General features: G+C 44.0%; 1 protein-coding gene across 1 annotated transcript; it reads left to right on the top strand.

Annotated features, from left to right (window-relative positions):
* The first annotated feature begins 119 nt into the window (after window positions 1-119).
* Window positions 120-7572, top strand: LOC311103974 (protein lin-7 homolog B-like). Its single transcript, XM_084145612.1, has 6 exons — window positions 120-1121; window positions 2275-2393; window positions 5345-5416; window positions 5564-5773; window positions 6679-6842; window positions 7016-7572. Exons 1-6 carry the CDS (start codon window positions 1046-1048, stop codon window positions 7035-7037), a joined length of 663 nt encoding a protein of 220 aa, XP_084001738.1. The 5' UTR covers window positions 120-1045; the 3' UTR covers window positions 7038-7572.
* The last annotated feature ends 5986 nt before the right edge of the window (window positions 7573-13558 follow it).

The raw sequence follows: 13558 nt of genomic DNA, 5'->3' as shown, positions 1-13558 counted from the left end.
CTCGATGACCCAGTTCTTTCAGACGACCTCTCACCATCCTAATTGTGGTGAACTTGTCTTGATTGTGGACACCAGACCATCCAGCTCCTCATCTGTCATTTGGCTGTATGTTCCTCTCACCGCGATACCGTATTCCTGCATTCTGCGTTGGACAGTTTGTGTTGAGATGACAAGCAGTTTGGCGATGCAAGGTACAGGCAGATCCATTTCAATCAGCTGTCGATGGTGCTGTTCTGACAATCAGTTTAGGACGTCCCATTTCACCATCCAACTCAAAAACAATCGATGGGGCACATCTTTCTTCCATTTCAGCATTGACTAGGCTACACAGGTTGGAGAGACCCTGCAGTACCTCTTGAGGAAAGCCTACTTGATTTGCTAATGAGCTGATAAATATAATATCGCTTAAAATTATTTGCTTGCAAGTTTTGGGGTTTTGCTTATGATGTCATTCTTTTGTTTACAATTCTATACATTTTGCTTTCAATTGTTTGTCTCGGCACCATCGCTGTCCATATCAGGCTTTTTGCCTCGTCCCCCTCCACCCCCGCATGGGCTGGGACTAAACTACCAGGTCAAACTAAGGCGTTGTAACGTAGACACGGTATGGGCCCTGCTATCAAGAATCCCTGGGACTTCACTACGCCGTTGAAATAAAAAATGGGTTGGGTTTAGGGTAGGGACGTTCCACGGACCCAGATAGCACAAACCCTACTGTATGATTTGACAGTGTATGACTGGACTGCGGACGAATCAAAACGCGCATTGTTGTTAGTAGCGGGTTGCGTAATTATGTCAGTATATTCTCTACGGGGACACTTGGCACAGGCGGTTGGGTCATTTGTGGGCTAGCCGAAAACGTGTTTTTCCTTTATCGTGCCATCTGTTTTTACTGCGGGTCAGACTGGACAGCCTTATCGCCATTCTATTATTCCACCAGTGCCACGAATAAGAAAACGCCGTAAATCAATCCCTCTCCCAGTCGCGTCCAGTCGGCGAGAAACGTCCACCCACTTCACCGCAGTGCCAGACAAGGAGCCTCTCAATGATGTCATCATATTATCATTCGGGAAAGGAAACAGACATGGCGACGATGACGGAGCCGCTCTGCCTAGAAAGAGGTAACTACACAGAAGAGCCTTTGTCAATAGTACAACCCGGGCGGTACATCGTACCACAATCAGACGCATATTGAGATAAACGCACTGGTGTTTTATAGGACATTTGTTGTGGGTGTATTTAGATGGAGTCCTATTACGAACATTGCGGATTAGAGTCCGGTCGAAGCGTAGGCTATAGTTGACGTTTGTATATAGGCTTAGCCTAACATAACGTTGGTGTATGTACTTTATTATTTGCATTATCAGCGTACATAGTAGATGCATAGCATAGCCCTATCACAACCACGCTGATGACACCTGGAGTTGTATTGCCCAATAGTGCACATTTTTTAAATCACTCCTTTTTATGGCCAAAATGGGAGTGGGGGCTCTGGTTGATTTGAGATGGTGTGTCATAGAACCCCCTAGTTCGGTCGATTCATGGGGGATTCCCATTGAAATATTTGATTGAATAATGGTGCCACAAAGTATTACATTGTAGCTACATCATTCACCTGATCTGTTGATAATACATCTGTTTAATAACCACTGTTAAAATGAAACAACATTTTTACAGTGACACTATGAGTAACGTTAGTGTTCATTTAAGGGCTACAATATGTATTCCAGTGCTCTAATGCTCTAATATATATACACTGTAATATATTCCCAAATGTGTTAATTGTTTCAATGTTTAGTCATGAGACATATTGAGGAGCATATCACAGTGTGCAGATTCCTCTCCTTTGTGGCCATTCATACAGTACATGCACAAAGCCATTGGAAGTAGGGGTATGTAGAGCTACTGGGTATGCAGGCTTTTGCTCCAACCGTGATCAGTTGCTTATCAGGACTTTGATTAGCCAGATCAGACCCGTCGCCAGACCTCAGTCTTAAGGGGGGCATATGAAATGCATGGGAGGGCAGGGCACAATTATTATTAGCCTACAGTACATATATTTAATAATAAATTCCCTCAAGTGGGGGGGGGGGGGGGGGGGCACAAGCATTTTTGGGGGCGGTCCCGGCCCCCTATGGCCCGCCCATAGCGACGGGTGTGAGCCAGATCAGGTGTGTCAGAGCAGGGCTGAAGCGAAAGCCTGGCTTCCAGGAGAAGGGGTAGTCTACCCTTTTTCAACTCACCTTCTCCTCCCTCCTCCTCGTTCCTCTCTAGATGTGTGCAGGGTGATAGAGCTGCTGGACCGGCTGCAGAGAAGCGGTGAGCTGCCTCCTCCCAAACTCCAGGCCTTGCAGAGAGTCCTGCAGAGCAAGTTCTGTGCTGCCATCAGAGAGGTAGATATTAGGCTGCCTTACCCACTATGTCTGATCTAGATACTATAGGCTTTATCCATCAGCGGTAGGACATGCTACCTAAACCTACCATGTCTGATCTAGATACTATAGGCTTTATCCATCAGCGGTAGGACAGGCTACCTAAACCTACCATGTCTGATCTAGATACTATAGGCTTTATCCATCAGCGGTAGGACATGCTACCTAAACCTACCATGTCTGATCTAGATACTATAGGCTTTATCCATCAGCGGTAGGACAGGCTACCTAAACCTACCATGTCTGATCTAGATACTATAGGCTTTATCCATCAGCGGTAGGACAGGCTACCTAAACCTACCATGTCTGATCTAGATACTATAGGCTTTATCCATCAGCGGTAGGACATGCTACCTAAACCTACCATGTCTGATCTAGATACTATAGGCTTTATCCATCAGCGGTAGGACATGCTACCTAAACCTACCATGTCTGATCTAGATACTATAGGCTTTATCCATCAGCGGTAGGACATGCTACCTAAACCTACCATGTCTGATCTAGATACTATAGGCTTTATCCATCAGCGGTAGGACATGCTACCTAAACCTACCATGTCTGATCTAGATACTATAGGCTTTATCCATCAGCGGTAGGACAGGCTAACTAAACCTACCATGTCTGATCTAGATACTATAGGCTTTATCCATCAGCGGTAGGACATGCTAACTAAACCTACCATGTCTGATCTAGATACTATAGGCTTTATCCATCAGCGGTAGGACATGCTACCTAAACCTACCATGTCTGATCTAGATACTATAGGCTTTATCCATCAGCGGTAGGACAGGCTACCTAAACCTACCATGTCTGATCTAGATACTATAGGCTTTATCCATCAGCGGTAGGACATGCTACCTAAACCTACCATGTCTGATCTAGATACTATAGGCTTTATCCATCAGCGGTAGGACATGCTACCTAAACCTACCATGTCTGATCTAGATACTATAGGCTTTATCCATCAGCGGTAGGACAGGCTAACTAAACCTACCATGTCTGATCTAGATACTATAGGCTTTATCCATCAGCGGTAGGACATGCTAACTAAACCTACCATGTCTGATCTAGATACTATAGGCTTTATCCATCAGCGGTAGGACATGCTACCTAAACCTACCATGTCTGATCTAGATACTATAGGCTTTATCCATCAGCGGTAGGACATGCTACCTAAACCTACCATGTCTGATCTAGATACTATAGGCTTTATCCATCAGCGGTAGGACATGCTACCTAAACCTACCATGTCTGATCTAGATACTATAGGCTTTATCCATCAGCGGTAGGACAGGCTACCTAAACCTACCATGTCTGATCTAGATACTATAGGCTTTATCCATCAGCGGTAGGACATGCTACCTAAACCTACCATGTCTGATCTAGATACTATAGGCTTTATCCATCAGCGGTAGGACATGCTACCTAAACCTACCATATCTGATCTAGCTATATAGTCTATATTGTTTCTAGATTGGTTTTTATAGATGTGTATATAACATGCATACTTTGGTACTGAATTCCAAACAGACAAGGTTTATCATGATGTCGCAAAAAATTATATTATCATACATATATTAGCTATATATATAACTGTATACGTATTTACATTAAAAGGTTTCATATTTACAGTGGTTACAACTAGGGCTGTTGCGGTGACCGTATTACCGCCACACCGGCAGTCATGAGTCATGACCGCAGTAAAATTCCACGTGACCGTTGAATCACAGTAATCTCCTCATATGCACCCTGGACATGCTTTGGTAGTTCCCAACTTGCTAACTACCATCTGGTCCTAATGGCCTTGTATTCAGGGCTCTATTGTCCCTCTAACCCAGCGTTTCCCAAACTCGATCCTTGGGACCCCAAGGGGTGCACGTTTAGGATTTGGCCCTAACACTACACAGCTGATTCAAATGATCAAAGCTTGATGATTTTATTCAGCTAAATTCAAATATATTATTTTTACTATAAAATCATATAATATAAAATAATGGCAGGGACTTAAAAGCATATCTTGTCTGCTAAATTAACAAGCCTACAGTCTATGGCATGGAGCATAGCCAGATAACATACAGTAGGCCAGATAATATTCTGTTCTTCGGAAATACATTTTCTTCATATCATAATGTTTCTTTAGACCTGACTAAAATGAATAATGGATTTATTGTGACGGTGTATATAAATGGATTTATTAGACTTTTTTTGAAAATGTAGATGTTCGAAAGGCGTGCATCAGCGGCTTGTATGCAGCTTGTATGCATGGAGGCCTGGAGATGCTAAGTGTGTTTATGTTAATTGCCAGTTAATTACTGTGAGATCGGCAGACTTTTGCATGACAATAACCGGCTGACAAATTGTAATGACCGCCACAGCCATAGTTACAACATCCATATTAGATCATTCTTAGGTACCATACCACCTATTTAAAGTCTATATTCAAAGTTTATATTTGAAAACCCTTACCCTGCACCCTATATTCAATACTGTAACATTGACATACCCTGTGTATCACACAAGTTATACTCTTTGCTGCATCTCCTACCTAGCTAGTATGTCTGCCTGTATGCTGTTACAGTACACTTTACTACAATACACTTTACTACAATACACTTCACTACAATACACTTCACTACAATATACTTGTATCACGTTTCATACCTGTGACATCAAGTACACTACATATCTCAGTCCACTCTCCACCTCACTTCTGTGTGGGTCACACCAGCTTGATACATCGTGTCAGGTTTCACTTAGTTTTATGAATTTACTTTTTTTATCATCTGTGTTTTATACATTTTATAATCTGTGTTTTTATAAACAGGTGAAACTCATTGAAGTGCGAATGTCTCCATGATTTGGGTGTATCTTGGTTTCCCTCATGTTCTCTCCTCCTCTACTTTTTCCAACAGGTGTATGAACAGCTCTATGACACGCTTGACATCGTGGGAGGGCCTGAGGTTCGTGCCCAGGCAACTGCCAAGGTAATGACAACAAACATTTAGCGCACATACACACATACAGAAACTGTACACTCCAGGAAAGAATAAACATCACAAATCCCGTAACAGTCATGTTAGCGCAATGGCGTCCAACATCTTGTTCAATCTCACTTTCACCCTTTCCTCCAGGCCACGGTGGCTGCATTTGCGGCCAGCGAGGGACATGCCCACCCGCGGGTGGTGGAGCTGCCCAAGACAGAGGAGGGCCTGGGATTCAACATCATGGGGGGCAAGGAGCAGAACTCCCCAATCTACATCTCCAGGGTCATCCCCGGGGGGGTGGCAGACCGGCAGGGGGGGCTGAAGAGGGGCGACCAACTGCTGTCTGTCAATGGAGTGGTAAGAGTCGGATTGGGAGGAGGGAGTGGTGTGCGTGTGTGTATGCTTACTCATATACACTATATATACAAAAGTATGTGGACAGCCCTTCACACCCGTTGCTGACAGATGTATAAAATCGAGCACACAGCCATGCAATCTCCATAGACAAACATTGGCAGTAGAATGGCCTTACTGAAGAGCTCAGTGACTTTCACCGTGGCACAGTCATAGTATGCCACCTTTCCAACAGGTCAGTTGGTGAAATTTCTGCCCTGCTAGAGCTGCCCCGGTCAACTGTAAGTGCTGTTATTGTGAAGTGGAAACGTCTAGGCGCAACAACGACTCAGCCGCAAAGTGGTAGGCCACACAAGCTCACAGAACGGGACCGCCGAGTGCTGAAGCGCGTAGCGCGTACAAATAGTCTGTCCTCGGTTGCAACACTCACTACTGAGTTCCAAACTGCCTCTGGAAGCAATGTCAGAACAAGAACTGATCGTCGGGAGCTTCATGAAATGAGTTTCCATGGCCGAGCAGCCGCACACAAGCCAAAGATTACCATGCGCATTGCCAAGTGTCGGCTGGAGTGGTGTAAAGCTTGCCGCCATTGGACTCTGGAGGAGTGGAAATGGGTTCTCTGGAGTAATGAATCACGCTTCACCATCTGGCAGTCCGACGGACAAATCTGGGCTTGGCGGATGCCAGGAGAACGCTACCTGCCCCAATGCATAGTGCCAACTGTAAAGTTTGGTGGAGGAGGAATAATAGACTGGGGCTGTTTTTCAAGGTTTAGGCTAGGCCCCTTAATTCCAGTGAAGGGAAATCTTAACACTACACCAACTCCATATTAATGACCATGATTTTGGAATGAGATGCTCGACGAGCAGGTGTCCACATACTTTTGGTTGTGTGTGTGTGTATTGCAGAGTGTGGAGGGGGAGCACCATGAGAAGGCAGTGGAGCTGCTAAAGGCTGCCCAGAGCTCAGTGAAACTAGTGGTCAGGTACACGCCCAAGGTGCTAGAAGAGATGGAGGCCCGCTTTGAGAAGATGAGGAGCGCCAGAAGACGCCAGCAGCACACAAGCTACTCGTGAGGGAACACACAAACACACAAACACACACACACACAAACAAGCAAGTACGTGAGCACGCTCACTCTCTCACACACAAACAGAAACATACTTTTAATAGCAAAGTATGTTTTTCGTGTAATTCTTTCTCTGTCTCTCTCGCTCTCTCTTTCTATCATTTTCCCTAACACAGGTCTCTGGAGTCCCGAGGCTAGCCACTCCCACCCTCAGTCAAGCCTGTTGGACCCGCCACCTTAGTTCTGCTCCAATAGGAGGCCAGATGATGGAGAAGAAGGAAGAAACCAAAGTAGCCAACTTAGATCTGTTATTTATATATGTTTGTGAAATGTTCCAAATGATTATCCCCCTCCTCTCCCTAACCCTAGCTCATTCTCTATCCTGTATGTGATTTTCTCTCCCAGTGTGAAACCTGCATCCCAGCGTATGGCAACCATGTGTTTAGCGTAAGAACAGAGGAGAGTAAGCATGGTGGATGTAGTTTAAATGCATAGGTCTATATACTTTTCTACTCTATAGTGAGATGATGTATGTATGTATGTATGTATGTATGTATGTATGTATGGCACTCGGAAAGCAGAGTGCAATGTTCCTAGCGCTGTACCACGACAGCAGAAGCTATCTAAGTACAGTTTAGGTAGGGTTATCATTCCAAGGCTTTCATATTGACTATTTGTTAATTTATGTACTTATTTATTCATGAAATAAAGCCAGTGAAGGTTTGAACAGTCATTGTTTGAGTTCATATTTGTGTTGTAGAACAGTTTTAACTCAATGAATGAATATGATTTGAAAACAAATTGAAATTGTAGTACTCAAAGATTAGAAATTAGTTCTGGGGGTGGCAGAACTCTTGTTAGAAAGGGCTAGCTGTGGACGTTTCATAGTCAGATTTGCTTCAGATCTTGACACTGCAGTCTGCATAGAGTACTTATAGCCACAATCAACTCTATTTCTTGCAGTTCAATAGTCATTTCAATAATTGACTTGGGCAGGAGCTCACTGGAGCTGAGTACCGGCACCTCAAATTTTCTACTATAATCACTGATGTTAATTTTTTAGAGATAATTTGTGTTTACCTAAATCTTTGGCTGCGTTTACACATGCAACCCAATTCTGATCTTCCCCTAATTGGTCTTTTGACCAATCAGATCAGCTCCTTTGCCAATAATTGGGAAAAAATATCAAATTGGGCTGCCTGTGTAAATGCTAGCCTTGTACAAACTATCCTGATCTCGCAAACTTACATTCTGTTTCGCTACATGGATACAGTCTGGCCTAGTCTTGCTAACACCAGCCTTTCTACGTCCTTGACTTGAGACAAAGACAGTACTGACTTGAGACAAAGACAGAAACTGCTTCTCCAATAGAAATCCCCAATCACACTTGTAGGTGATGTCATGGCTATGTTGGCTGGCTAAGCTATTGCGTAGAAACACGTCATCGGGTGTGCAGGCCATTAATCAAAGGCACTCCTTCGATATAAAGTTGTTTTTGGCTAAAATGAAAACGTGTCAGTTTGACTACTTAAGACATTGGCTCGAATCTAGGTTGTGCCTTTAGATTTCGAGAAAATGAACAACTAAGGAATAATTTTTCACTTCTCAAATCCCAAACCCTGGCCTGGTCTGTTTGGTCTGTTTCTCAAGCGTTCCCGGGAAGTATCGCGATGTTGCGCCTCTGGGTTTAGAAACTCTGTGCTTGAGAGTCTGGAACAACTGCTTTGATTTGTCGGCACAAAGCAACTATAATAAAGGGTCTGTGTCCTCAGACTTCAGGTTGGCACCTTATGGTAGTTAGATATCCCTATTTCGAATTGAACGAATCATGATCATGATGTTTTATGTTAGGACCGCCCCAGCCCTTCCGTTTCCAGCCAGCCCTTCCATGGTTTCCACTAGTTACCACAGCCACAAAGTCAAAAATTTATGAAAACAAAAATTTGCTTTTTGGTCTAACCTTTTACTGCAGTGGGCTAAATCAGGGTCACACAGAGTGTTTGTTGGTAGTCTTAAACACATTTACTTTGAAACAAAAGTATTCACCTCACACATGGTTATGGGCTTAAAAATGTTTGAGTTTGCATCTCAATATTACACTTTATATACAGTACCAGTCAAAAGTTTGGACACACAAACTCATTCAAGGGTTTTTCTTAATTTTGACTATTTTCTACATTGTAGAATAATAGTGAAGACAAAACTATGAAATAACACATATGGAATCATGTAGTAACCAAAAAAGTGTTAAACAAATGAAAATATATTTAAAATGTAAGTTTCTTCAAAGTAGCCACCCTTTGCCTTGATGACAGCTTTGCGCACTCTTGGCATTCTCTCAACCAGCTTCATGAGGTAGTCACCTGGAATGCATTTCAATTAACAGGTGTGCCTTCTTAAATGTTAATTTGTGGAATTTCTTTCCTTTTTAATGCGTTTGAGACAATCAGTTGTGTTGTGACAAGGTAGGGGTGGTATACAGAAGATAGTCCTATTTGGTAAAAGACCAAGTCCATATTATGGCAAGAACAGCTCAAATAAGCAAAGACAAACGACAGTCCATCATTACTTTAAGACATGAAGGCCAGTCAGTATGGAACATTTCAAGAACTTTTAAAGTTTCTTCAAGTGCAGTCGCAAAAACCATCAAGCGCTATGATGAAACTGGCTCTCATGAAGACCGGCACAGGAAAGGAAGACCCAGAGTTACCTCTGCTGCAGAGGATAGGTTTGTTAGAGTTACCAGCCTCCGAAATTACAGCCCGAATAAATGCTTCACAGAGTTCAAGTAACAGACACATCTCAACATCAACTGTTCAGAGGAGACTGCGTGAATCAGGTCTTCATGGTCGAATTGCTGCAAAGAAACCACTACTAAAGGACACCAATAATAAGAAGAGACTTGCTTGGGCCAAGAAACACGAGCAATGGACATTACACTGGTGGAAATGTGTCCTTTGGTCTGGAGTCCAAATTGGAGATATTTGGTTCCAACCGCCGTGTCTTTGTGAGATGCAGAGTAGGTGAACGGATGATCTCCGCATGTGTAGTTCCCACCGTGAAGCATGGAGGAGGAGGTGTGATGGTGTGGGGGTGCTTTGCTGGTGACACTGTCTGTGATTATTTAGAATTCAAGGCACACTTAACCTGCAGCGATACACCATCCCATCTGGTTTGGGCTTAGTGGGACTATCATTTGTTTTTCAACAGGACAATGACCCAACACACCTCCAGGCTGTGTAAGGGCTATTTTACCAAGAAGGAGAGTGATGGAGTGCTGCCTCCACAATCACCCGACCTCTAACCAATTGAGATGGTTTGGGATGAGTTGGACCTCAGAGTGAAGGAAAAGCAGCCAATAAGTGCTCAGAATATGTGGGAACTCCTTCAAGACTGTTGGAAAAGCATTCCAGGTGAAGCTGGTTGATAGAATGCCAAGAGTGGGCAAAGCTGTCATCAAGGCAAAGGATGTCTACTTTGAAGAATCTCAAATATAAAACATTTTTTAAACACTTTTTTGGTTACTACATGATTCCATATGTGTTATTTCAGGTAGAAAATAGTAAAAATAAAGAAAAACCCTTGAATGAATAGGTGTGTCCAAACTTTTGACTGGTACTGTACATCACAGAAGACTGAAATATAACAAAACAATTTGACATAGAAAAACTGGATTTTCGGCAGTTAAAAAAATAATAATGTTAATTAATTATTAATTATTGAAAATGTTAATAACATTCCACCCATGAGGCCACTAAGTAATTTGATTGCAGGAAAGGGGTAACTTTAAGGTTAGGGTTAGGAACAAGGTTAGCATTGTGGTTAGGGTTAAGGTTTAAAATCACATTATAAACCCCTAGAGTCGATTGACTCACCGGTGCGATTGACTCACCGGTTGATTAATAAATAAATCAACATCAACGTCAGTTTAAGCTAGAGATATCTCTTCTCAATCCAAAGCATCTGCCAGTGTAGCACTTCCGCATCTGCGGTGAAAGGTGGCAGAGCTAGAGCGGTGTTTGTGAGACCATGAAACATCCTGAAAATGTATCTTCTTACGAAAACATCTGATCAAAAAGGCCAAAATTAATATTGTATCAAATGCATTTTTATATATTATTTTGATACCTAAAGGGGTCCTAAAATTCAAAATCAAATAGCTAAATGATACATAGTTTAACCATCTTGAAACAATTCCATATGTCAGCTTAGGACCCCCTCTCCCTTAACATATTAGATTAGAAAGAAGACAAATTGTAGAAATAGGTGGGTTTATGACTTTGTGGCTGTGGTAACTAGTGACGACCCCCCTTCTGTGATAAACAAACACACACACACAGTAGCTAGCACAAACCTTCAGAGTTGGGACATCGTTTGCCACTAACATCATGAATAGGGTGTATAAATCATCACACACATTTTCAAAACGTTATAACAACCCTTCTACATTAAAACAAGTGACATATTAGACATTCCAGCTAGCTAGCTAGCTACTACTTTACTACCCATGTTCACTTCTGGCAAGTTTCCTTCCTGCCACCTGCATGAACATTAAGTACCCTAAACAATAATAGATCATAGTCTGGCCCAAAAAGATCAGACTACAGTAAGTATGACCAACAAAACCAAAACAGATATGAATCATCTTTCTTCAAGTCAACCTAAAATGTCTATCTAATGCAACATTTACAAATGTAAAGATAAAGAAAACAGAGCATGCACAAAATGTACTTTATTTTACAGAACGATATAATCATACTTTTATAGCCTACTGGACTCATAGAGAGCTACTCTCTCAAGTTATCTTGTTGGGGCGAGTAACTATTTGAACTTACAATGGCTAGCCCCTGTCGTTATATATTTTTCTTGTGCTTTATGCTATTTGCCTCATGACTCCTGCGTGCTTTGTTGACTATGAACTTGCTTGTTTACCCGACCGGGGGACAGACTATGTTTGTTCCCACACTAAGAACTCTGACTCTCTACTGGTTACACAGACTCTTGACCTCCCATCCTATTCTAACCACCTCTCACCGGCTTTGTATTCATGTTACCTGATTAAATTGCTGTACAATATGATCTTGTTGCCTCTGATACACATTCAAATGTCATAAAAAATCAACACTGCAGAGCTCTCTGTGTCCTCTGCGCCTGTCTGCGCAGGACGCAGAAACTAAGTCCAAAAGACTTTAGTGAAATATTCACGTAGTACACGAGCCCAACAAGCCCGGAGGCGAAATAAAGGCGCACACAGGCGTCAAACAAAAGGCGCACTAACATGTGCGAAAAACCTCTCCAAACAACGGAGGGAAACACGTAGCACAGAACACCAAACAGAAGCGTAATCACACACAACACCTGACACACACAACGAGAACTAAATAGGACACTAATGAAGACTAACTAGAAACAGGTGTACAACATCAAGACAAAACCAAACGAACATGAAACATACAACGGTGGCAAATAGTACTCCGGGGACGACGACCGCCGAAACCTGCCCGAGCAAGGAGGAGGAGCAGCCTCGGCCGAAACTGTGACAGTAGCCCCCCCTTGACGCGCGGCTCCAGCCGTGCGCCGACCCCGGCCTCGGGGACGACCAGGAGGACGCGGAGCAGGGCGCGTGGGATGGCCCCGGTGGAACTCCGACAGGAGAGACGGGTCTAGGATGTCCCTCCGCGGCACCCAGCACCGCTCCTCCGGGCCGTACCCCTCCCACTCCACGAGATACTGGAGACCCCCCATCCGGCGTCTTGAGTCCAAGATGGACCGAACGGTGTACGCCGGAGCCCCCTCGATGTCCAGTGGGGGCGGAGGAGTCTCTCCTATCTCACCTTCCTGGAGTGGACCAGCTAACACCGGCCTGAGAAGAGACACATGGAACGAGGGGTTAATATTCTTATATTCAATAGGCAGATGTAACCTATAACACACCTCGTTCAGTCTTCTCAGGACTTTAAAAGGCCCCACAAACCGCCGACCCAGCTTCCGGCAGGGCAGGCGGAGGGGCAGGTTTCTGGTTGAGAGCCAGACTCGATCTCCGGGTGCGTACACCGGCCCCTCACTGCGGTGGAGATCGGCGCCTGCCTTGTGTCGACGGATGGCCCGCTGCAGGTGGACGTGTGCAGCGTTCCACGTCTCCTCCGAGCGCCTCATCCAATCATCCACCGCAGGGGCCTCGATCTGGCTCTGCTGCCAAGGTGCCAGAATCGGCTGGTAACCTAACACACATTGGAAGGGGGTTAGGTTGGTAGAGGAGTGGCGGAGAGAGTTCTGGGCCATCTCGGCCCAGGGAATATACAGAGCCCACTCCTCCGGCCGGTCCTGGCAATACGACCTCAGAAACCTACCCACATCCTGGTTGACTCGTTCTACCTGCTGTCACGATCGTCAAATGAGGGAGACCAAAGCGCAGCGCGTTGAGCGAACATGATAGACTTTATTTAATTAAAGTACCAAAACAAAATAGACGAATCGTAAAGTCCACAGTAACTAAGACTGACAAGGAACAAAAACCCACAAACACAAGGTGAACACAGGCAGTTTAAATATGGCTCCCAATCAGAGATAACGAGCCGACAGCTGACACTCGTTACCTCCGATTGGGAGTCACATGAACAGACAAGACACTACAACCAAAACCAACACACAACCAAATGAACACACCCTATACCCAACACAACCAAATGAATACACCCTGGCTCAACCTACACAGTCCC

Source organism: Coregonus lavaretus, assembly GCF_964263955.1.
Source record: "Coregonus lavaretus genome assembly, chromosome: 28".
NCBI lineage: Eukaryota > Metazoa > Chordata > Actinopteri > Salmoniformes > Salmonidae > Coregonus > Coregonus lavaretus.
The sequence above is the reverse complement of the archived record's forward strand: the minus strand, read 5'-3'. Positions and strand labels throughout refer to the sequence as shown.